General features: G+C 46.2%; 1 protein-coding gene across 10 annotated transcripts in view; it reads left to right on the top strand.

Annotated features, from left to right (window-relative positions):
• LOC135915296 (uncharacterized) overlaps positions 1–26,061 on the top strand; it is a 186,158-nt gene that overhangs the window by 100,809 nt on the left and 59,288 nt on the right. For 6 of the 10 annotated variants that reach the window (XR_011514667.1, XR_011514663.1, XR_011514665.1 and 3 more), the window contains 3 exons: positions 2,908–2,952; positions 5,192–5,313; positions 20,621–20,793. The exons of 1 other annotated variant lie outside the window; for it this stretch is intronic. Coding sequence is in view for 2 of the 9 variants with exons in the window: in XM_070539187.1 (XP_070395288.1) it covers positions 2,908–2,952; positions 20,621–20,793 (218 nt within the window). In the remaining 7 variants the exon portion in view is untranslated. The remainder of the gene's footprint in view (positions 1–2,907; positions 2,953–5,191; positions 5,314–20,620; positions 20,794–26,061) is intronic. 3 more of the 10 variants (XR_011514668.1, XM_070539187.1, XM_070539186.1) reach the window with 1 other exon arrangement.

Here is a 26,061-nt window from a genome sequence, read left to right as displayed (position 1 = left end):
CGGTATATACGAACACTTTCTCGTTGCTTTATCGTGGTGGAAGTAGGCTCTACGTCAGACAGGTCCGCGCGGGTATTTTTTTGCCCACGGATTGACGATAACAGCGTACGTTGAGTGCTGCACTCAGAAGGCCCCCCAAAATACAGCAGTCCAAGATGGCGGCGCCAGCCTCGCAGAAGCCGAAGTCGGCTGTTGAAGGACACGTGCGTGTAGGCGTCCGCTCGTAGGGAAAAGCATGGTTGGTCAATCTGCTTTTTTTTTTACATTTCGTACCGAGAGCGCTTACGAAACCACCTCATTAGCGAAGCCGCGGTAATTTAATTGTGTTCTTGCCGTTGTGCTTTTGTTTTGCTTCCTGACGCAAATAGGATGGGTGGGGCTTCGCGATTCAGCGCAGACAGGGTGAATGTCACAAGAGAAGGTCGCACGTTGTCCTTAATTTCCGCCGGTGCTTTTTTTTTTTTCTCGTGTATTCTTTTGCCTACGAGCGAGCACACGAGGTGATGATGGCCGATGAGTTATATATCTTCCTCGTAAAAAACGCCGTGGTGGGCGTTTACTCTGGTGAGAAAAAAAAGGAAAAAGAAAGACGCGTACGTGACATTCCAAACCTAAGATAGTACCGTGTTATTCGCTCATTGAGCACATCGTTGGGGTTTTTTTTTAATCGATTTATGCACCTCTTGTGTTTCCCTTCTGCTACTTTTTATTTCCTCGTAAAAGGCAGCGCTTGCTTCAAGCGACGCTGTTTGTTTCCCTTTAGCCACCATGCGGCGCGCTAACGTGCAAATACGGGGGTGGTGTAAACGGCGCCGCTGAATATTCATGGGGCTGTTTTCTCTGGCGTTATACACTGCCGCTGCTGCCGCTGCCTACGTGAGCGGTGGCGCGTACTAGTCAAGCCGCCGTTAAGAACAAAAAACGCGGCAGGCCGCGACCGCTAACAGCCGCGGCAGCTGCGGCGGCCTCTAATCCGCGCAGAGGTCGAACGCGTCAGCCAGCAGGCCGATCCTTGGTCGCGATCACGTAGGCCCCTCGCTGCTCGTTTCACTGTGCAACCCGCGATCGAGAGCGTACAATGGTTTTCCTTCCGCACCGCTTGGAGGCGGAAACGAGGATAAATTGCGGGTTACACTGCATCTCAGTGCAGCGTGCGAGTGGCCGGTGGAAGCACTCTCCCGCCGCCGCCGCCGCGCAACTCTCCGTCTAAGCGACCGAACCAGCACCACCGCCGCAACCAGCAGACACATCATACAGGCCCCCTTTCTCTTTTCCCGTTGTTCATTGTCCCACTGCGCTCGAGTCCTTCCGTCCCGACAGACCTCCCCCCTCTCCCTCCATCCCTCTCTCGAGTCTGTTATTCCCATTGCCCTGGCGCCGTCTGTGTCTGGTCTAGCCTATGCTCCATTACCAACGAGTAACTTCGAGCGGTGCCTTGCGTGCGTGCGCTGGGCTTTTCGGGGCAGCAGCAAGAAAATTTCCCGCCGGCGGAAACACGCTCGATCTGATTGCGCGCCCTTTTATATAGGCACCAATCGGTGCCTGTTCAATTCTGGGACAAAAAGTAACAAGCTGTCCTCCTTTTTTTTCTTTCCCTCTCCCTCTCTTCCTTAATTTATTTTCGCTCCTTCACCGAGTTGCGAGCGCGGAAGGAACAGCAGCGTGTAGGTGCCTACGTGCTCGGCAGGCGGTGGCGTAATGGTTGCACAGCTGACAGGAGAAGCCTTGTGTCTGTTTTCAGTGCGTGCGTTGTGTTTGTCTGGATGCGTTCGTAACGCGAGTGACCCCAGCCGATCGCTCGCGCCGCGCCCGACTGACTCGCGCTAGCGAAACGCGAGGCCGCTGCAAGGTGAAAAGCTGCACGGTTGACGTACGTTGCGTTCTCGTCTGCTCAAAGCTGCGTGCTGGAAAAACAAAACAAAAACGAAACAACACAAAGAGGAGCGGACGTGTAAGGCACCACTTCCGCTGAGAAGACGCGTGTAGGCAAAACAAGTGCGTGAAAAGAAGATTGATACCGACGGGACTGAGTATATGAACAATGCTGGACGGCTTCCCACCGATTAGCGCACGTTTTTGACAAGGGGCGTCGTCTTCGCGGAGCCCCGACGGAAGCGCGTGCCCACGTCAGAAATTATGCTCCAAACCAACCATCATTCCGGCAACGTTCGGGTTTCATTTTGATACATCGAAGATCTTTTTTTTTCTTTATTTATTTCATTTGGAGCTGATTCTTCCGGTTCTCATTGTGTGCGTCTGTACGCCATGCCAAAAAAAAAAAAGCTGTCATCATTACGTCACCATGTCAACGATGAACTAAACTAAACAAATATCGAACAGAAGAAGACACCGTGTAGACCTTGGGAATTCCCTTCCACTGATGCTGGTGTCGTCCTCGTCGGCCTATGTAAAGATGCTTTGGGTCGCACTTGAGGATTTCTTAAATTTGCGCCTCTCATTTTTTTTTTCTTTACGAAAAGATTTCACGAAGCACTAGCAAATCTTGCATGTGCTGTGAGAAGCGTATTGCTTCGTGCACACAATTGTGTACACTAAGATAGTGCATTAACAGCAAAAACACTGATTGATATAATGATATCTGAAATGTATCGCGTAATACTTGAAACACCTGTTGTAATTGTTCTGCATTTTGAATAAATGTACAAAATGGTTTTAGCAAAATGAGTGGGAAGGTAGAAGGTTGGGTGCTTTTACTCGATGTCAGTATGTCTTGCGCCACGCATAATTTTCATGTGACCGGATGAGTGATTTTCACGCTTTTCAGAACACGGAATAGCTGATGTTCTCATATTTGATGCTTCTGTAGTGAGTTATCGCGTGAGGTCCACACTCTGTAAACTTAACAAAGCTGACTAAAGAATTGAAAATTCGTAATCTTTTCTGCAGCTGTACACTTTCTATGATGCTGAAGAGGCAAGAAATGCTGCAAAGGTAAGTTTGCAATCATCAATATAACGTGGCGTCTGAAAGGGTAAGACGTACGCTGCAGCCGTAGTCGGGCGTAGCGCTGTCGAAGAAGCCAGCAACCGCAGTGGACACTTCGCGGTAGGTCACCTTTGAGGACGCCATTACCAGAACGCGTTGATTGCCTAAGGCAGCCGAAGTGAATGCACTATCAGGACTTCTGATTTTTCTTATTTATTTATTTATTTATTTATTTATTTATTTATTAATACTGCAACCCTAGAAAGGTTATCGCAGGAGTGGGGCACACAAATTATCAAACATAAAGAACACAATGTAAATTGCATGAATGCAATAAAAAAATAGGGACCATACATTGTCCTAAGAAGTACAAAGTAAGCACTCGTCGATTACAGCAATGAACTCGTTAAATGGCACGTTTAAAATGTCAGGGGGAACTGGTTCCAGATTTCACTGGTTCGGGGAAATGAGCTATATTGACATTTCTCAGCCCTTGTGTACAGTGGTGTAATACTTAAAGGATGAAAATTTATTGTCGTAGACGGTTTAGCAAACTTGATGTGCTCAAAAGCTGTGCAACGTTCAGAGTAATAGTAGTGTAAAAAAAAATTGATACTTTCTACCTGACGCCGTTGTGCAAAAGAACGTTCAAGAAAGGCAGTTTAGAAGGGGAGAAGTCGTTATCATAACGCTAGTACATAGATATAATGGCTTCCTTATATGCGCTGGCATTATAGGAGTGTCGAAGTGGAAAAAAATTATGCGGATCCCACGCACTGTTGGGATCGATGTGAGCGAAGCTTCGCATGCTGTTTTCTTTGATTGACGATAATTAGCAGTGGTGTTGGCGGCGAATGTGTAATTTATTCAGCGTCTTGATTCAGCGAGTTGATGTTAAACGCTACCTTGCGTGCACCGCTGCTGCTTGTCTGCGTAGTCTGGGTGTCCTCGACGCTGAGTGCGCACTTTGGAGCCATTTTGCTGGCGCGTGTTTACGTGCTCCCTCTGCACACGTGGCCAGCACGCCAGCGCCGAGCACTCTCTTCGTGCTGTGGGCGATTGCAAATTAGAAGGGCCGTAGCTTGAGCTGGTTGGCAATCCATAGTCTAATAAATATAATAATAATGAGGAGTTCCGTGTTCGTTCGCGCTTTAAACTTGTTAGTCGACTGTAATGTTTACATTATCACCACCCAGCACCTGCGTTTTTGTCGCATAGGAAAGCAAGCATAGAATGTGTCACACGCACAAGCCGTGAAACTCTGCCGCGGTGGCGGCGGTCGGGATGCGCGGAGGCGAGCGCCATCTGCTGGTGTTGCAAGAAACCCAGTGGCGCGCGCGAGCAACGCCACAGCAGCGCCCGGAAAGCCGGGAGAAGAGGTAAACAACCCTTCGCTTTAAAAATAATCACGTCTATACATATATATATATATATATATATATATATATATATATATATATATATATATATATATATATATATATATATATATGTATATATACATATATATGAAATTCAAGTGTCAGAACGAAATTAGCAAAGGAGAACCCATAACTCATGCAGAGCAAGATAGACACATAATTTTTCTTGTTCAAGAATGTTCCAAACTGAAACAGCAGTATAGTTTTATTTTAATTCATTGTTGTTGTTGTCGTTCTTGTAGCGCTACTGTGCATTGTCTCATATCGCATGCACTCTCCTGACGAATAAAACAACAAAAAGTCTTTCGAATAAGATAGTATTCACCCGCGAGGAGGCAAAGTTGATCGTATCGACTGCAGCAGACGAGGACTGTGTGTGCGCAAGGCCACAATGTGTGCCCCTTTGGTTATTAATCGTTGGCTGCGGAGGAAAATCGAAATCGCAAACACCGGCCAAATAGACTAAGCGGACGTTTGGTTGTGTTTGCTTCGTTGGCTGTGCTTCGCTAGCTACCTGATGACCAGCTTAAAAATAAGGAGACATTTATTTACGTCTCCATCTGGGAGCTTATCAGCGAAGTGAACTGCAAAGATAATGGCTTTGTTAAAGCTAATGTACGGTTCTGAAAGCACGGCCTCGTCGGTATCTTAATTAAAATCTCAAACCGCTGCCTCTCTTTTATTGCCCCGGTTATCCGATCAAAGGCCGTCAACCAGTATCTGGCCAGCCTTCTTTCTTTCTTCTTTGTCACACCCGTTCTCACTGCAAACTCTTTACTGCACGTGAATGCTGTGTTTCTTCCTGCTGCGAATCTCGATCGCAGGTCTGTCACGTGAGACCTTCGAATTTGTAAACACTGTTTCGTCTCGGAGAAGAACAGTTTCCCCATCGGCTCCTGCGCACGTGCCGTCTCTGGCGGAAAGCTGGCTAACAAAGCCAGCCGAGGTTTGACTTCGTTCGTTTCTATTTATATTGATGCGTACGTAATCACTCACGATGAACCACAATGCCGACAGTGTTACATCTGCCGTCATGTCAAGGGCTCCAAACCAGATAAACCGTAGACTTGCATTCGTGTTTGTTGCGCAAAATCGAAGACACGCGCACTGAGAAAGAAACGAAATGGGCGTTGGCCGACTCTCGTCCAGTCTATTACGTCTCTTAACTTTTGGCACGCGTCTTCTTCAATTTTACGCTGCAAATGCGAATGCAAGCTCTAGCAACCAAATGTGCCGCCTTGCCACCTTGACAGACCGAAGACCTCTCTAGTAGGCCAAGTTCTTGAGGTCATGGTCTCACAAACAGCAGCTGTGTTTATTTCGCGCATGTGGTCACAAAATGCCGCGTGCGTGAATTGTAAGCATATTCAACATGCACTAATTGGGGCTATTTCTTGAATAAAAAAAAAAGACAGCAAACAAACTGCAGCAAACAAAGATCGTTCAACACTTTTCCAATGCTGCTCAACAAAATGCTGAGCGCAAACGCACTACCTAAAGACGCCATAGTTCAGAACTTCACTGACGCTTTCTTGGTATTGTAAAGAAAATATATATGTTAATATTTATTGCTTTGCTGTTTAATTCGGTAACCACTTGTTTCAGGTATTCTTTGTGCATTGATTGTAGAGATTGACTTTAATGTGTTTGTGTTAAGCGTACCACTGTCTTCTGCTTTGAAGAGTGGCGAGTTGAAGGCCAGTCATGCTGACAAGTTCAGCTTCTTTCCTTTGGCTCGTCCACTTTCTGTACTTAAGTACATATGATTTTGATTAAACCTTGATTTGATTTCTCCATCTCTTTGTCCTCATCCCTCGCTACACCATATGGCATTTCCTATTACAATTCTTCTTTTTTAATTTTCTCTTTTGGGTGCATTGAGTGTAAGTAGCGTGTATAACAAAGGTACGGAGATATCACGGAAGGGAGGGGAAGATGACAGATGAACTACGTGTACAGAGCACATGCGATGGTCGAGATGACAGTGTCAACCGCGTGATTTTGTTACCCGCTGCCATAGCCACAGGGCTATGGCGTGTCATTACGTGTTATTACGTATTAAACGTGTCATTCTCAGTGTCAGGCATCCCGAATCCAAATTCCGCAACGCACTAAATCTTTAACGTGATGTCCGTGACGTCCGTGAAGGTTCAATCGCGGCTGTGGTAGCCGCATTTGGGACGCATTTAAGCCGCATTTCTATGGGGGTGAAATGCAAAAAAAAAAAGAACGCTTGTGTACTTAGATTTAGGTGCACGTTAAAGAAACCCAGGCGATTAAAAAATTATCCGGAGTGCCCCACTCTGCATGCCTCATAATCAGGTGTTGGTTTCGGCACCTAAAAAACCCAATCTTTCGGAACGCATTCACGATTCAGCGTAGCGTCACCGATTTGGCCTCATTCAGGCGGATGGCAACGGGTGATGCATCGTTGCCCCGAGCGACCCGTAGTGGGTCTGCAGACGTTGACTTGGGCATGGCATCGCAAGGGAGCGTCAGCAGGATTTCGGTATGCTGTCGCTCTCAGATCGGCCGCCGTGATTCAAGGCCTGACTAGCCTGACTTCACCCATTTCATGACGCCATATGTTTCGTGAGAACTTATGCGCGCACAATTTTTTTTTTCTCCTCTTCTTCTTCTTTCTCCTTTTACTCCCTTTACCCCTTTCCCCAGCACAGGGTAGCCAGCCAGTACTTACACTGGCTAACCTCCCTGTCTTTCCTCCTCTTTGTCTCTCTCTCTCTCTATGCGCGCACTGTGTACGCGCATAACCAGAGAGGGGGGAGGGGGAGCGAGCTCACCACGGCTTCGCTCCCCCCTCCTCCCTCTCTCTCTGTCTCTCTCATCCCGTCCCCAGAGTAGGGTAGCCAACCAGACGCATTTCTGGTTAGCATCCCTGCCTTCTCTCTTTATTTTCTCCTCCACCCCAATGGTCCACCGGTTGTCTGCCTTACGCATTCCATCGCCTGCTCAGCTTCATTTCCTCTTGCAACGTGGCTGTTTACGGCAAGGATCCCGGGATTTCTTCGTGGTGCGACGTCGACAGAAAACAGTGGTTGGCCGGCAAAGCAGGAGAGAGCAATGTCTCATAGCCCCGTAAGGCAGGGGCTACAAGCTCTGACTCATCTCAAGTAAAAAGGGGTTTGTGTGTGAGCTTCAGCATAACAGAATTAGGTTCTCTCGTATATTTATATTACAACCGGACGCTATCATGTCTGCAGGTTATGCATGTCGTACTTAAGGGATTTTCTGACGCATGTTTACGTGGAGAAATTCAATTAGTTCAGTAACGCTTATGCGCCACGCGGAAGAAGGGCCTGCGTGGTTGTGGTTCGGGATGGTATCTTTTGACGGACAACACCGCCGACGGCGGACGCCGACGCGGACACCAGATTTTCTGCGACCCGGGGCCCTTAACGCTCTCGCGTTAAAACCCTTGAACGATGACAGAAATACTCGCTTATAAAACCCCGGAGATTACGTTTAACCCTGCCACAACTTTCAGGAAAAATAAAGCAAATAAAAAGCCATTGTCAACTTGCATGACAGCTTTCGGAACATATTACTGTCGTATGTATGTGGTAATCCACCTTGACTTTGGCACGGGAAACAAGGAGTGAACATTCTACAGGTGTTCTTACGAGCAGCGACAGAAGCACAAAACAAGTAGTCACATATACGCAGAAAAATAACCATGCTAGCAGAATCATTGATCACTTCGAAAGAAAGGTGTTCCAGAATGGAAAAATGCAGATCTAACGCGCCTGTTGGAATCTCTATGAAGCGAAACGTTTCTGAAAGGGGTAATCAAATGCTGTACAAGTAACAGCGAGGCGTAGATGTCTGTATATAACGTTTATTACATCGTATAGAAAGTTTAATCACTTGAAATTTTTATCTTCACGCACCACACAGATCACAACTTTAATGTCAGGTAATATTTATGTTTATGTAATGCACCACTTCCAACTTATGCGAAAACGCAAACACTAAATCATGTGAACGCATAGTGTTAGATGTCGACGTAGCGATGTCACGACGATGAGGACGACGATTGATAATACTAATTATAGTTTGTTATTCAACCAAAGTACAAGATACAATGTGCAGGTTTGCCAAAGCCACATAGGGCTTTTCTAGCATAGTCTGGCAGACAGCATGCAACCACATTTTTTTTTTTAAATATAGAACAGAAAATGAACTAGTAAACGTACTTCGGGGTGTTAAACCGAGGTTACCAAGAACAGTATTTCACTACTTCGATACATGGGACAGAAAGGGCTTATAAATTTGACATATCACTGACAGGTAATCAACAGTAATAACAGTATATCCTGAGCACATACTCAAAACACTGCAAATACGGAAGAATACAGTACAAGAACAGAAAAACAAATATGCGGGAACAGATATACTGTATCGCTTATGTGCAGCACTAAGTTAAATCTAGGCTCCTGAGGGATCTTTTAAGCTCATGTTTAGTTGTAGGTAACAATATGGTGCGGTGCAATCTGTTGAATATATTTATGGCATAAAACTCGCGCGTTCTTTCCCGATATCTGGTCCTGCAGCGTGCTATTCTGTCTATTCGGTCTAAGGCAGCGAGGTATGACGCAGGGTATCTTGAACTGATCGTTCCAAAAATGTCTGACGATTGTTTCGATTAAAAGAGAGTTGAAATTCAGCATGGCGAAAAGGATGGAGTGTTTATCAAGTTGCAAATCGTAAGGTTCCACCTTTAACAGAGAGCGCAGTAAAGCATTAATTCTGTTTTGCCATCGAAGGGACCAGTGACCGAATGCTGTAATGCTATAGCGGAGTGCACTGTAAGCTACAACATGTAAAATTGTTTTTCTTATCGATAGTGGCTTGAAGTAACATATCTTGTATAACAAACACAGCACCGCGCATAATCTTTGGCAGATATAGTTGCAATGCGTATTCCGTGCAAAATCACTGTCTAAATGTATGCCTAGGTATTTCATCGAGGTTGAGTAACCAGTTGAATCACAGGCACATGGGGATCAGGAGGTTGTATGAGGTAAGATTCCCTGATTAAGTTGGACCTTTTTTAGGGGTTGTGAAAATAAATGAGTTGTGTTTTGGCGACGTAAGGAGGGGGGGGGGGGGCAGGGTACTAATCAAATTCGCTGCAATCCAGTCCATTTCCTTAATTGCAGCATCTTGTAGGTAAGAGAACGCGTCTGTGAATTACGGTGCACAGGACAGAAGAACAGTGTCGTCAGCATAGTGAAATAACGGAACAGGAATGGTAATAGAAAGATCATTGACCTAGATATTGAACAGCAGTGGACTTAGTTCCGACCACTGGGGGACACCTGCTTTGATTAATGCCTTACCACTTCAGGAATGACCTATGGCATGCGGTAACTGGTCTGTAAGAAATTTTTTCAGTAGTGATAAGACAGAACCACGGAATCCTGTTAGGGAACGCTCTTCCAAGAACAGGTCATGACATAGACTGTCGAATGCTTTGCTCAAGTTTAAGAACAGGGCGTATGCAACCTGCTTTCGGTCAGTGGAGAGGTTAAGCGCGCCGGAACAATTATCAAGAAGAAATTGCATACCTTTTCCCCGTATGAAACCATATTGATTGGGTGAGAAAATGTTGTGCACATTCAGGAAACTGTTCATGGTCAAAAACAGGTCCTTTTCTCAAATTTGAGCTAGACAAGCTAAAATTGAAATGGGCCGATAGTTATGAATTTCATTTCGATAACCGCTCTTAAAAAGCGGAATAAATTCTAACAGTCTTCAGTTTAACAGGAATTTCGTTGGTGTCAATAATGCCGTTATCAATTGATAACAAAACGTATTTGATGCTTGAGTAGTTATGCCGTAGCTAAATAACAGAAATACCATGAATACCAATCCAATTAGTCATTATAAGGCTAAAGACAATCGATTTCTGATCAACTTCTGGGTGAGAAGGGAGGTACGCCAATTCCAGAGTGCAAGTTTGCAGAGTGCACCTACTGTACTGGTTTCCAACAGCTCTTGATATTACAGGGACGGCAGGAAGACATTCCCGCACCCCCACCACACCTTGACCAGAGCCGAACAAACAATATACAGGGAAATCCAGGCAGGATCCTTTCCCCACCCCTGCCTCCAGAACAAAATATACCCAGAGAGATACAACAACACATGTCCTCGCTGCAATGCGTTAGGCACCCTTCGGCACGTCATAGGAGAGTGCAATTTTTTCATAGACCACCTCCCACCTATACCCATAACTAACCCCCCTGCTATCCCCACCCTTTACGAGCGATGGGAGATCTTGCTGTCCAGCCCCGCCCTGGAAGACCAGCTCCGACTGATCCACAGGGGCCAGGCGGCCCTGGAAGCATATGGAGCCCGCGAAGAGGGAGCCACCCCATCAGACGCTTAACGCGTTTCATTTCATAATGGACCAGTAAAGTTGTTTCTCTCTCTCTCACGAGCAAAGAAATGATGTTTGTCGAAAAAAGAAAGATACGGAGAGGTGTATGCACAGAGAAGTAGGAAACATGTCTAAATATATATGCATAAGCATTAATACTACATTAATGCCTTAAATGAAAGAATAAAAGGCTTCTCTACTCCTTCTGTCACAATGTCACATACCCATTCTGAGAGAGAGATAGAGAAGTCGTAAGGGAAAGGCAGGGAGGTTGACCACGCTGAGCCCGGTAGGCTACTCTGCATTGGGGAAGCGGGAAAGGTGATTGAAAGAGGAGAAGGAAGAAAGAAGGTCAGTCTCCACTGTTGCGCACAAAAGTGTGCACCACTGAGTCAATCACAGGAGGTCATAAAGGCTGGGGCTTTCAGAGGTTTTCTGTGTGCCCAAGTACTCAATACCCTATTCTGGGATATTGGTAAAGAATGGGCACCAACCCAGTGGCGCCTACCCGTTTGCTCGTACCCGTGGAACAAATGTATAAACAAAACAAACAAAGAAAAACGATGAGGAAGTAAGCCTTTGAATATAAAGTGCTATTTTTAAGAAGTATGTGTGCTTACGAGATACCTATGAGCCCACGTTATAGGTACACGTGTTATGTTGGGATATATTGCCTAATTCCGCAGAACAGCGGTGCATTCACTTGCACTACGTTGAAGGTCAGAAATATGTGCTATATTTAGAGCTTAGAGCTTAGTCAAGCTGCACAGATGCAGCTTTTTTCTCTGGCCCCTATTTTCGCAGTAACAATGTACTGTCTACGGCGAAAATAAAACTTGATTGATTGATTGATTGATTGATTGATTGATTGATTGATTGATTGATTGATTGATTGATTGATATAAGCCGGAGCATCTGGCGAAGAGATACCGACCGACCCAGCAGCAGCAGCCACGCCAAACCATGGGGGATACAAATGAAGGTATCGTCAAAAATGTGTTATTGTCGTTGATGGTAACGTTGCCTTTAGCGGCAAATAGTTAACGGGAGAAAACGAGTACGCAAGAAAGCAGTCAATCGATGGTTTCCGGCTTCAGGTATTAAGAGGAAGCTTTAGCTCGGGTGCTCCTATCTAAATCCCTGTAAAAGGAGAGTTCGTTTTTCTCGGCAACCACGGCACCAAATTTGACGAGGTTTGTTGCATTTGAAAGGAAAACTTAAAAGCTAGTGAGTATTCGTTTCGAATTTTTGAGTTAGGTCGTCAATTATTTATTAAAATTGACAAAAATAGAAAATTTTCAGAAAATGTAACTATCAAGTTTGCGACTCTAACTCAGCAATGAAAAATGATATCACAATTCCGTGATTTGCATCTAATAGTACATCTAAAGCGGACAACATTGATGTGTTACGTATAAACGCTAAAAACATTGGTAATATGGTAATGCAGCTTTTGCAGAACTCTTGTACACAACGTAACAAATTCAAGTAAGATAGAAATTGACATATCAAATTTGTCCGCTTTGAATTATCTAATGGATGCCGTCCACAGAACCGCGATATCTGTTTTGAAGCATAGCTATTAATTTGTAAACTTCGTGCTTCTATACCTTTCAAACTATCAAAGTTTCGAAATTTCTTTTTACAAAATTGAGGCCCTATAGTGAAATTCCGCTCCCCACAATCACTAGAATTTAACATTTTCCCTCAAATGCAGCAAATTTCATTAAAATGGGTCCAATGGTTATCTCAGAAAAGCGTTTTTGCGTTTTACATGTATTTGAATAGGCAGCGTCGGAGTTGGGCCCGAGCTAAAGCTTCCTCTTAAGAGTAGTTTATGCTCTTACAGAGTTCAGTAGATCACATCACGCAGTTCATTTCTATCAGAGTCCTTCAGCACTTTTTAGGACTCCGTTTCTGTGATTCTATGTGCATGGATTGGTAGCAGGATAAAAAACCTCTATAGTGCGGATTTATAAGCCTTTACGCGCTGCAGTGAGTGAGTGAGTGAGTGAGTGAGTGAGTGAGTGAGTGAGTGAGTGAGTGAGTGAGTGAGTGAGTGAGTGAGTGAGTGAGTGAGTGAGTGAGTGATTAGCTGAGTTGGTTAGCTGGTTAGTTAGTTAGTTAGTTAGTTAGTTAGTTAGTTAGTTAGTTAGTTAGTTAGTTAGTTGTGTGCCAGGCACGTACCCAGGATTTTTTTTCGGGGGGGCCCACCACCTCCATCATCATCATCACCATCATCATCATCATCATCATCACCACCACACCTTCTTCTTCTTCTTCATCATCATCATCACCATCATCATCATCATCATCATCATGTTTTATTTCCACTGCAGGACGAAGGCCTCTCCCTGCGATCTCCATTTACCCCTGTTCTGCGCCAACCGATTCCAACTAGCGCCCGCAAATTTCCTAATTTCATCGCTCCACTTAGTGTTTTGTCGTCCTCGATTGCGTTTTCCTTCTCTTGGTACCCATTCTGTAACCCTAATGGTCCAACGGTTATCTAACCAGCGCATTACATGACCTGCCAAGCTACATTTTTTCCTCTTGATGTCAATTAGAATATGGTCTATACACGTTCGCTCTCTGATCCAAACCGCTCTCTTTCTCTCTCTTAACGTTATGCCTAGCAATCTTCGTTCGATCGCTCTCTGCGCGGTCCTTAACTCATTCTCAAGTCTCTGCCCCATATGTCAGCACTGGCAAAATGCACTGATTGCACACCTTACTTTTCAATAATAATGGTAAGCTTCCGGTCAGAAGCTGGCAATGTCTGCCGTATGCGATCAAACCTATCTTTATTCTTCTGTGAATTTCCTTCTCATGATCAGGGTTCCCTGTGATTAATTGACCTCGCTAAACGTACTCCTTCACAGTCTCTAGTGGCCGACTGGTGATCCTGATCTCTTGTTCCTTTGCCCGGCTATTTATCATTATCGTCATCTTCTGCATATTAATATTCAACCCCACTCTTACACTCTCTCTGTTAAGGTCTCCAATCATTTGTTGTAACTCGTCTGCATTGTTGTTGAATAGAACAATGTCATCGGCAAACCGAAGGTTGCTGAGATATTTGCCGTCGATCTTTACTCCTAAGCCTTCCCAGTTTAATAGCTTGAATTCTTCTAAGCACGCAGTGAATAGCTTTGGAGAAATTGTGTCTCCCTGTCTGACCCATTTCCCTATAGGTATCTCCCTGCTTTTTAAGGTAGCGGTAGAACCTCTGAATATATTCTTACGCCAAGGACGAGCCAGTAAGACGAGAAACTATTTACAGATTATATTTCCAACAACGGTTGCAGCGCTGACCGGTTAGATTCACAGCGCGAGCCCAGGTCGTTCTTCCTCCTCTTTTCTGGAGTGATGGCGCCCACGCGCCTCGTTCAAACAAATACCACACGCGTGTAGCAATATTTTTCAGGCTTTTTACGTAAGCGTTCTGTAGTCCTTGATTACGTAGTGCCTCTAGACTGCTGGTATCTCTACTGAATCAAATGCATTTTCGTAATCTATATAAACCACATAGAGAGGCTTATTGTGCTCTGCAGATTTCGCGATAACCTGATTAATGAGATGGATGTGATCCATTGTAAGGTATCTATCTCTTCCTGAAGCCAGCCTGTTCCCTTGGTTAACAAAATCCGGTGTTGCCCTTATTCTATTGGAGATTATTTTGGTAAATATCTTATATAATACTGGGAGCAAGCTAATGGTCCTATAATTTTTCAATTCTTTAACGTCTCATTTTTTGTGGATTAGTATAATGTCTGCATTCTTCCAGTTTTCTAGGACCCTTGCAGTCGATATACACTTCGTATAAAGAGCCGCCAGTTTTCCAAGCATTATGTCTCCTCCATCTTTGATTAAATGGACTGTTATTCCACCTTCTCCTCCCGCTCTTCATCGTTTCATGTCTTGCAGGGCGCTTCTGACCTCATCGCTAGTTATAGGAGAGTTTCTGTATCATGTTCATTACTGATTCTAAGTGAGGTATCGTGACTCCTCTGGGTACTGTATACAGGTCAGCTTAAAATTTTTCCGCTGCTTTTACTGTACCTTCGAGATTGCTTATGATATTATCCCTCTTATCTTTTAGTGCATACATCATGGTTTGTCCTATGCCAGGTTTCTTTTTTACTGATTTCAGGCTGCGTTCATTTTTTTACGGCTTCTTCAGTCTTTCTCATGTTATAGTTTCGAATATCAGTTATTTTCGCCTTGTGGATCAGTTTTGACAGTTCCGCGAATTGCGCAACGCTGTGAGGCCACCAGTCCCATAAAACCACGTAGAGCGCAGGACTCTGCGATTCTAGACGTACTGCGCTCACAGAGAAAGGTTAGAAAAACACCCACATAAGCACAGCAGAGAAGTGGCTACGTGAGGCGGTTCGACCGATAACTGTATAAGCGTCATTCAAAGCAAGTAATTATTCTCCACTTCCGGCGGCGTTTTCTCTACTTCCTTTTTAAATAAAAAGATGTTGAACCATAAATATTCTCATAAACAACGGTTAACATTTTTATTATTCGCTTTTGCTTGCAGTTTGGTTGTTGCGTTGGCTCTCTCCCTTAGTAGATCGCTTAATTTCTCGACTCCTTGCGATTTTTGTTTCCAGTTTCCAATTTTGCACGAAAAGTGCTATACAATTAAGGAAAAACAGACGAGGTAACGGGCGACAGTCATCTTGCTTGTGGGTTTAAGGGTTATTGCAGGGTATCATGATGGACGCTCTTTCACATCATTTTATTTCCCACCTTATCTAACCCATATCACGTGTATATGGTTCCGGGCATCTGCCAGCGTCGCGGCGAGTCGTACCTCAAGGAAATAATGAAGCAAAGGGAAAAGTTAAACGCAATTGGCGTTTTCTCCGGCCGCAACTCTTTCCATGAGAGTACAGACCAGCTGAGTAACAGCCGCATCCCTCTCCTGGTCTCAGGATTAGCCTAAACAAAGAAGGTTGAACTAACAAAAGCAACAGCTATGCGGGTGACGGTTGAATACATGGTGACAACTGAACGCATCTCGAGTTAATCGCGCGGGTGCGGAATCTATGAGAAAACTGTCCTGCACATTACAAGAGATGCCGATAACTACCGCCATCTAAAAGGAGTGAAGAAGGCAGCATAAGGCTGACCGATGAACAGCTGCCAAGTCTCAACATTAATCTGGCGGCGCTTTAGGAATGTGTGAGGAGTGGTGGCGTGGGTGGGGAGGGGGGGGGGGGTATGCCACTTGATTTCGGGGGGGGGGGGGCCCGGGCCCCCCCGGGCCCCCCCCTGGGTACGTGCCTGTTGTGTGCTCCAAGTGATGTATATGTGATCCATTATGTAATTACAGCGTAGCAAGTCCGTGTCCGTCAGTAGCTTCAAAATGGGGGCGGTGCCCCCCTCATCATAGGCTTCATGTTAGATCCTTCAGCGCGCTGTCATGTGGTTGTACTTAAGGGCTTCACACATGGGCAAGTCACAAGCGCCTGGCTTTGAGCACGCTGTTCTCTTTCTTGGGTTCAGTTTCAGTTTCAGTTTATTCAGACATACATTGCCTGGGTTGAAAGGACCAAAGGCAGATGAACTCTGCCTGACCAGGTCCCTCCACCTTACTTTACCCTATTCTTTTCATTTTGCATTTGTTCGTAGGCTATTTCATTTATTAGACTACAAGTACTGTTGGCAGCATTTCACTTGGGACCAAGGAACCAACAAATCTCATTGGCAAGCCTGTCAGACTTTCATTCAAGAACAGTGAAAAAGCAGCAATAAAAAAAAAGGAAAACAAAGGCCGGGTATAAAGTTGTTGAGCACATGTTCACCTTCCTGTTTTTCGAAGTGGTAAAATTAAGAGCGCTGTTGGGTTATCGTGCGCGTTAAAAAGCTCCAAGGAGAAAAATTACTCATTCAGTGAGGACATTCTTTACGTCGCAGAGAAACCTTGGCTTGCGAGAGCTGAGTGAGGATTTGCGCTATAATTCGGGTTTCCTGCGTCTTCCTCCTTTTCTCTGAAACTTGTAAAGCTGTACGATTGCGCTGAGCTACACGTAAAGACTACTACGCGCTCCTATTGGTTCAATAAAAGGTTGCATTTGTGGCTGAATTTGCACTTCGGGTTTTTCTTTGGCAACAGATTTTCAGCGAGCGAACTCCTTGTTGGCCGTGATCACCTTGTATACGTGCGTATAGGCGACGAGGGTTTTACGTGAAGTTTATGACTTCAGCCTTGGTTTTGGAGAAAAAAACGGCTCACTCTAGCAAACGCTTGTATCGTTATAGTCGGTGTAACAAACAGTGATAACGCACGCATTTCACCCTGTTTTCATACTTTTCATTGCCCTTGTTTGGCAGCGAACGAACTATTTCAGGTTTGGTCGCTTGAAAACATGCATCGGCTAAATCGAATTTATCGTCATATGAAAAGTTCACATTTGCGGAAGTGCGTGCCTTCCGACATTTAATTCGCGTGCTCTTGCTTCTAATTTTAATTCAACTTTATTTTCTTTCATTCCAATACCTTGCCCTGTGGCGCATGCCGGTATGCTTTTGTATTTTGTAAAATATGTTGTAAACAAATACATAAACAAATATTGAATGAATGAATGAATGAATGAAAGCACGGAGGTTCTCCTTGTGCAAGAATTGAATAGCGGTTTATAGAGCTTATTGTCCATTAGCCTACGCTTACAACTGTCTGTCTGATCAGTTCGTTAGTTGGCAGCTCTGAGAATTCTCTCTCGCGTAGCGTTCACTCCTAAGCGGTAGAGCCACAACAGTTGGTGAATGTAACGGATGGTATAACGGCCGCCCGAAGTTCTACATCCAGCTTTGCTGCCTGTAACAGCTGCTAACTTGAAGAAAAGTTACAGATGGTGCAATGAGGGCTGGGGTGGAAAATGACAGACGTAACGGTAAGAGATAAGAGAACGGTAGCGTTGGTTATAGTATAAACGTGGCTAGCGGATATGATAATCAAGTTAAGAGTAAGAGTGAAAAGTAGAGCTGGGTAGGGCGTGCAGTGTGTAGCAGATAACACGTGGTCTAGTATAGTAACAGAGATGGGAGCAAGGGGAGAGAAATGCTGTCAATAGTGGCCGTTTATTAGATGGTGTGATAAGATTGGAAATCATGATGACAGAGGACGGAGTCAGCTGATGCAAGGCAAACGTAGCCGATGAGAGGGCGTACGCCCTGCAGTGGTCTCGAAATTCATGGCATAGGTTGACGAGGACGATGATCGGTGGCAGCAGCGCGGTGCAGCTTTCCTGCGCTGCGCATGCGTAGATGCCAACCGGAAATGGCGGTAAGGCCAGAAATGCTTAAAGGACCTAGTGGTATAAAATATTCTGAAGGCCGCCACAATTATATGAAAAAAGCGTGTCTCAGGTTTATTCCCAGTAGACTTACGAATCTAATGGCAATGCAATCGACGCCCGTGACGGCTTTTAAAGCGTCCCGCGGGCCGGCGCTCTGAGGTCGGCGGCGTCTTCCATATTCCGCCGCAAAGCGCGAGGCGACGGCGGCGAAGCCAGCGCCGTCCTCTCATCGGAGCGCAGAGTCGTACGAGCGGCGGCGGCGGCGGACGGCGCATACACAACAAGGTCGCGCGGTCGACTCTCCTTCCCACCGGAGCACGTGCTAATAATAAGCATACCTTGCCGCTCCGGCCGGCCAACGTGCCGCAGTGCACGTAGTGCCGCCGCTGGCCGAGGCACAGAGCACGGCCGACGTCGATCGGCTCTCTGCCGCCTGCCCCTTTCCCCCGTTTTGTCTCTTTTCCTCCCCCGGCATTGCAAATGCAGAGTAGCGGACGCGTCGCCGCGTGACGTCACGAGTGCGCGAGCGTCGCGTCATGCATACGTGTACCGCTCATAACGGCGGCTGCGCCGACGCGAGAGTAAAAGTCGCGCCGGATAAAGATAGCAGGCGACGCGAGCGCTGTCCGCGCGACCTAGTGACGTTAAGGTGCGAGGGGGAGGGTGCCGGCGACCGATGATGGGATTGCGAGCGGACCTGTGGAAGGAAGGGTTGCGCGGCGCGCTAAGAAGCCCGCTCGAGAGGCGAGGGGTCGTTGACGGACGGAGTTGCGCGAGCGGTGCGGTAGTTTCCGAAGGGCGCCAGCTCACGGCCCGGAATTCGCGCCACTGCTACGCCGTCGCCGCCTCGAATTGCGGTCGGGATTCTCGAAAGCGCGCTTCTTAGACGCTACTTGGCGACGAGCGCTGTACGGTTGCGCTGGAAGGCGTAAAGGGAAACGAGCTGGTTAATCGCGACTACGTGCGGCGGCACACGGGTCTGACTAGACGAGAAATCACGTTGCTCCTAGGACGCGAAAGTAAACGTGCGAGAAAATGTTCTAGGAAGAGACACCACCTTCTTCAGCGCGCTCACTCCTCGGGGTAGTCCCGTCCAGTTTGGTTCATCTCTATGTGATGAGCGAAAAAAGAAAGTAAAACAAACCCCCTTAGTCACTCTCGGCAGCAACATGATTCTTTTGGAGGTCACGAAAGTATTTTGCGATTTATAAGCGCTGAAATTGGTTTGTTTCTCTTTCGCTTTACGGACAACCAATCTTCTGTGCGCTGACGACCGTTCTTATCATCGTGCTCACTAATATGAGCGTAAACCACCATTCAGGTCACTTTGCAGCGCTCTTCAAATGATTCACGAAGACGGAGCACATTTACCGATTCCAAGGCAGCCCTGCAATGCCTGATGTTTGCTCTACGTCGTGGACCACAACACCAACTATTACAGTGCTGGAAATAAGACAGCTGTATATCACTAACTAGCAGAGAAAGGACATGACAACACTTTTCAGTGGCTTCCAGGCCACTGCGACATCAATGGCAACGAGAGAGAGAGAGAGAATGCATAGAAAGGCAGGGAGGTTAACGAGATGTAATTCCGGTTGGCTACCCTGCACGGGGGGAAGGAATAGGGGAATAAAAAGAGAAAAAGAGTGGAAGGGGAGAAAAAGAGAAAGACACGCACTAACAAACCGTGTACACTGCAGAGCTGTAGGGGGTGGCGTTCACACACTCCCGCGTTCCCTCTCTCTCTCTCTCTCTCTCTCTCTCTGCGTGTGTGTGTGTGTGTGTGTGTGTGTGTGTGTGTGTGTGTGTGTGTGTGTGTGTGTGTGTGTGTGTGTGTGTCTTTGTGTGTCTTTGTGTGTTTAAAGTGAAGCTTTCTTTGTCTCATTGATTCGTCCGTGAGCGCGGAAAACGCACTGCAGGACAGCCAACTTACGTATCGGCGTAGAGCACTACAGTTAACACTCGCAGTTGTACAGGTAAGAACAACGTTAACAATGTCGTGCTCTCGACCAATGGGAAAACGCCACGCTACCCAAACCAACTGCACACTCAGACGAACGCAATGCATTCCCGGCCATCACCAAGTGTAGGCCGCCTGAAGAGACGCAACTCTTCAGGTGGTTCCGCGTCGGGTCGCTGACGTTTGGCCGCGTTCTCCCGGTTGCGAACCTCGGGATCAGCGGGGCGACGACGTCTGGTTTCCGTTTCGTTGATGCGCACGCTTGGATCGAATTTAATTACATAACGGTTGCTCTTGAGCACAGCCGCAGTTTGTCGGGGCAAATGGAGAATAATGAATCATAGCCTCGGAAGTGTTAAAGCAAAACTTGCGTTGCCTCCTCGTTGGAAATGCGGCTTCAGCGGCCACGATTGAACCCACGCTAAATCTGTCTCTGACGCTTATGCCGTCTTCTGGCACAGTAAACTACACTTCCACCATTTGCTATTTCAGAAATATGCATAGTTTAACATTACAATTTTTCTGTAGCATACTTCTAATGCATATATTTATCAACGTCCCCCCCCCTCCAATGCAGGTTAAGTCCTGCACATCAACCATGCACGGAAATTTGGAAATTGCTCGGTATTGCATCGTACCCCCGCCACATTGATACGCGTTCAAACTGTCACCATTGCATTCGCCGAAGCTTCTCTGCCTGCGTCATTCGCACCCGCCGAAACGGCCTGCTGCAACGCATCGTGACACATGGTATGTTATAACGTTTTCTTGTATGCTACAAAACGTGGATTAATATACATTTTACAGGTTTACTAACGTGCATGTGCTCCCGTTTGCAATGAAATATGTACCTCAGGCTCACCAAAAATGCTGACCAACTGATATTGACGGGTACACTGAAAAGTTCGCATTGCTATAGGTTTGGACTGGCGTTTAACTCAATTTCAATTTACATTCATAGGCAAAGCAGAAAATCGTGTCGGCGTCCATGGTAAACCCGGAACACTTCCACGAGATCGTTTATGAGTGGTTTTGTTCATTATGCATCTAAGTCCTCCGGAGGAATTCCGTTACAGTGCACACAGGTTTTGAGTCATCCCGCTTCAATTTTATATCGTGCTAAGGGTTAGAAAACCGCGAACTATTTTTTTTTTAAGTCTGTCACCTGCAGCGAGCATTAGTGGACGTACAGACGTAGTTCTTCCAGTGCTGTGCCTCAGCCGCTGGTTTTTTGTCCTCCATACTCCGCGTTTTCCCCGGTAGCATATCGCACAAATAAAACGAAACTGAGCACCGAAACTGAATCACAAAGCAAACAGTGTCGCAGACTGTATATCCGTCTCATCCAGAGTCCATCTGTCGTTCCTCCAGCACCTCCTCCGGCCGCTGTCGCTTTCGAACCAGATGTATTGGTGTTTGGGCGGCCACTATAGGCTTTACATCAAGTGGCCTTCTACTCTATCTTTCGTAAGATCTTTTCCTCCTAGACAGAAGCTCTTTATAGGTGAAACATGCTATTGAGACCGACAGCTATTGAATTCAAATGGTCTAGAGGCCATTCTGCACATACTTTTCCATGGTTTGTGGTTAGCCATCGCCTTTCCATTTTTCCTTTCGCCGCTTACTCTGTCGGCCAGTGCCCTTGGCAGCGAGGCTGACGCGACAAGGGCGGCTGTCAGCGCGAGATTCACTTACGTGAGCTGCGGGTATGTTTGGCAGCTGCTGCTGCTGCTTAGGCAGGAAGCAGCCCAACAACAGCTCGCTTGCAAAACTCTTCTGTTATCGGACATCGCAGACCGCTTGTCTTCGGACCCTTTCGCGGATAACCACGGCTAAGTAACACTCGAGGAAAAAGAAGAACGTGCGCTCCGCCTCACATGGAGTTGCGGCGCGATTTTGGCTCTCATGCAAAAGGACATCACGCGTTGCGCCGCATAATGCTATCGCACTCTCTCTCCACAACTCTTTCTCTTCGGGGCGTTCGTGACTGGCGCGTATTCCGTAATGGAGGCCCTCTTGTTCAAGTACATGCGACCTGGCTCCAGGATCAATTGAATGAATTATTACGAAGCTATTATCGTACACCGGTCATTATTGTTCTTCTCCTCCGCTTCGCCGTTGCGTACGTGAGAGGAAGCTTCCTGTGTGTGCGTGTGGAAGGGGGGGGGGGGGGGCGTTGCATAGTAAACGTTGCCTTTTTTTTTCGTATTGCTCGCGGACAGTTTTAGGCGTCAAAAGTAGGCAATTAACTTGAATTATTTTACAACATGTTGCTTTGATTCGTGCAATAGCTCTTTTCGTGCAGTCTTTGATGATGATATCACGAACTCGATCGGACACAGCTACAGGAACTCAGCTTTGTTACTCTTAGACATATTATTTTCCTTTGTCTAGTAAACATCCCTGTGTGGTTCCTTTCATTTCTGTGCATCTAGTGCATCTCCGTTCCGCACTTGCCATAAAGCAAGTGGAATGCAGGGAGTCTTATTCATTATACCTTTCATTCCAAGATACTTGCGGAGGACGGTGGAAAGGATACATTCCGGGCATTGTCGGTACGCCTGGCAAAGACCTAGCACGTCCGAAGTACGTGCGTGGGAATTGCTTCATGCTTTGACGAAGTCGGCACCACTTGTTGTCAGCCCTCATGGTTGCTGGGACAAGCTCCCGTGCACACTTCGCATGCCACGTCCCCTGGTGAGCGCTGGTCAAATTTTTCAGAGGTCCATCTTTCGAGGTGTCGGCAGTGGTAAAATGCACCTCTTAAGCAGATTCCTTCATTTCCTTAACGAAAAAAAAATACAGGGGGGGGGGGGGGAACAACAACTGGAGGCTACCTATAGAGGTCGCTCTAACGACCTTCAGGGACACGTAAGTGTGGCGACGAAGAATAGAGGCAGAAGAGAGACAAAAGAAAACGAGCGGGTGGGGGCAAAGTCAGCTAGAGGGGGAAGCCGGCTCGTTTGCGTGCGCTAGCCCTCGTGCATACTGAGAAGAAAGAAAGACGTGCTGTTCTTGGCAAGGTCCCTTCGCATCGCGGCGGATCCCTTGGCTACGGCGCTGCTACAGCACGTCGGCCTATCGCGGAGAGAGAGAGGCTCGCTCTTTCCTCTCGCCCACAATGCCTTCCCAATGTCGGCCGCATCGCCGCTTTATCGGGGCGTTCCCCTCACCGGGCGCCTCGCCTGCTTCGGTGTGTCAGGGTTACAAGCCGCGCAGGGATTCCAGGAAGGACACGTCCTGTGCACTGCGCAATCTGTCGGCCACGCGGCCACCCGCGAGAAGACGCGCGCCATGTCCGCATACGGGTGCGTGATTCTTCAGGGCAAAGCAAATCGGAGACTCCCATTCAAGATCGGAACTCGTCAGCGAATTATTGTCCGTTGGCGGCTTTGGCGTCGCGAGTAGCTGTTTGCAGTAGCTGTTGCGTTTGCCGTTCTCCTCCGAATAGAAGGTCGCGGGTTCGATCACAAGAGCAGTAGCCGCATTTTGATGGAGACGGAATGCGAGAACGCACAAGTGTTGAGATTTATGAGTGTTTTTAAGGCATCTCAAGTCGTCAAATATAACTGGAAATCATCATCATGGTATTCTTGAGAGCTTCTAATATGTTGTAGCGCAGGCACAACGACACGGACATAGAATGCGCACGAGACAACACACAGCGTTAACTTCCAAGAACAGATTTATTTTCAGTTTTCACAGACGTACTTACGACACTCGAAACGTCACGGGATACCTGTACATATCAAAGTGGAAAGTTGGGCGTGTTAATTGGTATACAGTCATAATGGTAGCACGAACAAGAACGACGACGGAGTGAAAGGACACATGCGGGATGCAGGTCCTGTGTCCTTTCACTCCGTTGTCGTCTTGTTCGCGCTGTTACCATTACGAATACCTGTACATTGCTAGGTAAGCACAAACAAAACCTCAGAAACCACAATCACGCTTTTGAGGACACACCGAATTTAGAAAGCGTTTTGCTTAGCGCATGCGAAGGTATTCTTTTCTTTTTTTTTTCATAATATCATCGAGGGTTTATAACTCATGCGTCACCAACTTGAAGTTGCTATGTTTCTAGCTTCCGTAACCAAGCGCGTCATTTTCCACTTGCTTTTGTCCGTGATAGTGTGCTTGATGAGGTTCTTGACAGAACGCTGACAGTGGGTGGTGGCAGTGACAGTAATGTAGCGGTAGTAATGTTTTATTTGTCTTTAGCGTTGAAGACTTGCTCGCTGGCATTTGCTTCACCAAAGTGATAGTAAGAAACTGTTCTTTTTATAAACAGTTGAGCAATAAGTATTTCACTGCTGGTCAAAATGTCCGGCGTCTTGGAGAAATGCGAGAAAGACACACGTGATCTCTCGTTTACCAGTTCGATTCCTGCCGCTTTTATTTGTTTATATATACATTTTGGGGACCCAAAGACAGTGTCTTCTGCAGTGCCTGTTGCCTGTCCTCTGTGTCTGAAGCTTCCCTTTTGGGAAAAGAGGGCACTCTTTAAAATATAAAGTGTACATGACCAGGAACATAATAGAAGACGCTGTGCCCTTTATAGCATGCCCCTTTCTACTGTATTAGGCACACTTTTTTTTTTAGCTTGCAGACGAGTGCAGCACTTGTGAACAGAAAATAAGCATTTTTATATAAGGTGGCACAGGCGTAACAACGTGGCGGTGCATTGTAGTGCGCATATATAATACAAGGTGGGGCTTAGGTTGCCTAAGCACAAACACATACCGGAGCAAATATTCGCTACAAGATGAAGCATTTGTGTGCTGCGGCAATAACCCAGAGACTACTCAGTACATCGTAAGGAATGCGAAGGGATTCACCCAGCGAGACCTGGAGGTAACGTACGCTTTCCACAAGTGCTTGGAGTTAAAGTGAACGGGAGCATCAACCGGTCAGCAGTTGGGAAAAGCAAGAAACGCTTAGAGTATCGGTGGGAAAAAAGAAGCAGGGAAGAAATTGATACGACCGGATCCGCTACATGCAGGCATAGGTAGCGATACAAGGTAAAGAAGTTTTGAGAGAAAAAAGGAAAAGATTATGGAGATGTATACAAATATACCGGAATGAAAAACATGTACAGTATGCCTGATTATATAAAGCAAGCTAGGTGGCTATTTGTCACCGTCCAGTTTGGGATGCCAATAAATCATCATCATCATTATCATTGTTACAACCATTACTACCATTATTTCAAACTTCGTACCTTGCAATGTTACGAGATCGAGCAAAAAAAATTACCTTGCGTGACATTTCGCAGCTGAATCGCTGATTATATAAACCTTCTTGTGCACCAGGGCACTTTGCCGTGTAGCACGTAAACTTTGTTTCAATGTTGTAAAGCGATGCGTACTTTGTTTTCTTGCGCACTGATATATCTACGAAGCGTTCTTTTAAGAGACGTCAATTATTGGGCTTAGTTTTCGTATTTGTCGTGTTTGTGAATGCTCGTGGTCGCCCTTTTAATCTTCTTGAAATGTCTTGAAGTAGAAACCAACTCGACCACCAAGAATTTCTATTGCACACCGACCACTTCGGTGTTCCGAAAAAAGCTCTTTGGTGCGGTCCTTTCTCCTATTCTGAGTGAACCACTTTTATTACTTTCGCTTCGCTGTCTCACGCGTAAGCATCACAATCATGCTTTCCTCAAGCAAATTCTTTATTCTTCATTTTAATCCCTTCGTCCTCCTTGCAAGGCGTTCTGTACGAAAACCCTCTGGCCACGTAGAGCTGATAAAGATATTTGTCCTTTAAAAAAAGATTCCTTTTTGTCCACGGTGGCAGTTGGGAAAAAAATCGCAGCCTCATTTAGCTGCCATATATAGCTCCCAACACGTTGCACGCTCTGTCAAACAAGAAGTAGTTCGATTCAGTGAGTGGCTGCGTTACACCCGACACTCCACCTCGCGTGATATCTCTCCTTCCAGATGGCATTGCGGTTATCTAACAAGAGCAACTGACAGCGAATATTCTTTTTTAACACTCCACGCGTGCGAGATAGCA

This window comes from Dermacentor albipictus, chromosome 5, assembly GCF_038994185.2.
Source record: "Dermacentor albipictus isolate Rhodes 1998 colony chromosome 5, USDA_Dalb.pri_finalv2, whole genome shotgun sequence".
NCBI lineage: Eukaryota > Metazoa > Arthropoda > Arachnida > Ixodida > Ixodidae > Dermacentor > Dermacentor albipictus.
This window is presented reverse-complemented; position numbering and strand designations above follow the sequence as displayed.